We start from the raw sequence: 1,499 nt of genomic DNA, 5'->3' as shown, positions 1-1,499 counted from the left end.
AGAAATTTTTTATTTATATAGGATAAACTGCAATGACTTACATTGATCAAGCAGTCATGCTGGCAAGCTCAAAGAGAAGAGATAACCTAGACAAGTTGAGAGAAGCTAAGAACATAATTTAGGCAAAGAAGAGAGGAAAAAACCATCCTCTTCTCTTTGTTTTCCTTTTTGTTATTATAAACCTATCATTCATCATGTCAAAACCTCTTGATTCTTTGCGGAAAGCCTTTTTAGGAACTCATAGGTTGTGATCATTGTCGTTGCAGACATTGACATTGAAGCCCATCGAGGTCCCAATCCTCTGTAACAAGCCATCCAGCCACCTTCCTTAACCAGACTCCTCACCGTCTGCATAACTGTTGGTCCGCGACGGCCATTCTCATCACCATCCAAGACTTGCAGTCTTGTCTTGATTGTATCCAGTGGCATGGTAATCAAAGCAGACATGCCACCAGCCATTGCTGCACTGAGTCCCTGAACTGCCATTACTGTTTTTGTATCTGGCCTCAAAGCATTAGCACTAGCACTAGCATTAACATTAGTTGCAGTGTCACTCCTCTCCTCACTTTTCTTGCACAAGTAGTACCCAACTCCACCCCAAACCATCCTTTGTGCAAGAGAATATGAAGCCCACCAAACTGCATTGGAAGGTGCATGGGTCAAGATTGATATCCCAAAACCTCTATACAAGCCCCTAGGGCCATCTGTGCTAAGAATTTTCCGGAAGGCATCAATCCCATTGACATATCGACAAGCTGAAGCCTTAGGATTACTGGAATTATAACCATCTTGAACCATCAACCTCTGGCTCACAACATCAATTGGGGTCCACACAAGTTGAGCTGCCATGGCTGCACTCAAGCCAGCAACTGCATTGGCAATTGCCGCAGCTGTAGGTTCTCCAATACCAAACCTAACCGTAGAAGTCCCCACATTACTCTTGGTAACCTCCAAGGCAGCCATATATAAAAGCATTTTCCAATCAATTTCGGCCGGGAGATAAACCTTTTACGATTCTTCCTCGGTCACACTCATGCTCATTTTCGCCACCTTCTCAAAATCACCACCAACAAAATACCCCACCACAAACCCAGAATCAAAATCTGATTTTTCCTTCAACAACACTTTCCAGCATACACCATCTACAATCCTAACTGTACAGCCTTTGCAAACCCACCAAACATAATTGGAAAATCAAGAAAATATCAAAACAAAAGAGAGAGAGAGAGAGAAATTCTTCATCTGTACAATCGCAAATTGCAATCCCATAATACTACGAAATTGGAAGGGGAAATCACGAGGAATTAAGGGAATAACGTGGGTTCTTTTTTTTCCTCTTGTAGAACCCGGTTTTGGATCGAACGTGAGCTACGATGAATAGATCTAGCATTTCTAAATTAACAAAGAGGGTGTCGCAAACGGTTCATACCGGAAAAACCAGCAATCTCAACGCCGGCGACGGAAAGTTTGAACCTTGCCGGAAAATCGGAGGCGCCCAG

The 1,499-nt window shown here is 43.1% G+C and overlaps 1 protein-coding gene across 1 annotated transcript; it reads right to left on the bottom strand.

The window, feature by feature from the left end:
• LOC133304247 (uncharacterized) lies at positions 1–975 on the bottom strand. Its single transcript, XM_061504253.1, has one exon. The coding sequence runs from the start codon at positions 973–975 to the stop codon at positions 193–195; it is 783 nt and encodes a 260-aa protein (XP_061360237.1). The 3' UTR covers positions 1–192.
• Between the last annotated feature and the right edge of the window lie 524 nt (positions 976–1,499).

The sequence above is a fragment of the Gastrolobium bilobum genome, unplaced genomic scaffold, assembly GCF_033153095.1.
Source record: "Gastrolobium bilobum isolate Gb01-03AN ecotype WA unplaced genomic scaffold, APGP_CSIRO_Gbil_v1 utg5599, whole genome shotgun sequence".
NCBI classification, from domain to species: domain Eukaryota; kingdom Viridiplantae; phylum Streptophyta; class Magnoliopsida; order Fabales; family Fabaceae; genus Gastrolobium; species Gastrolobium bilobum.
Note: the sequence above shows the minus strand (reverse complement) of the source record. Positions and strands in the feature narration are given on the sequence as shown.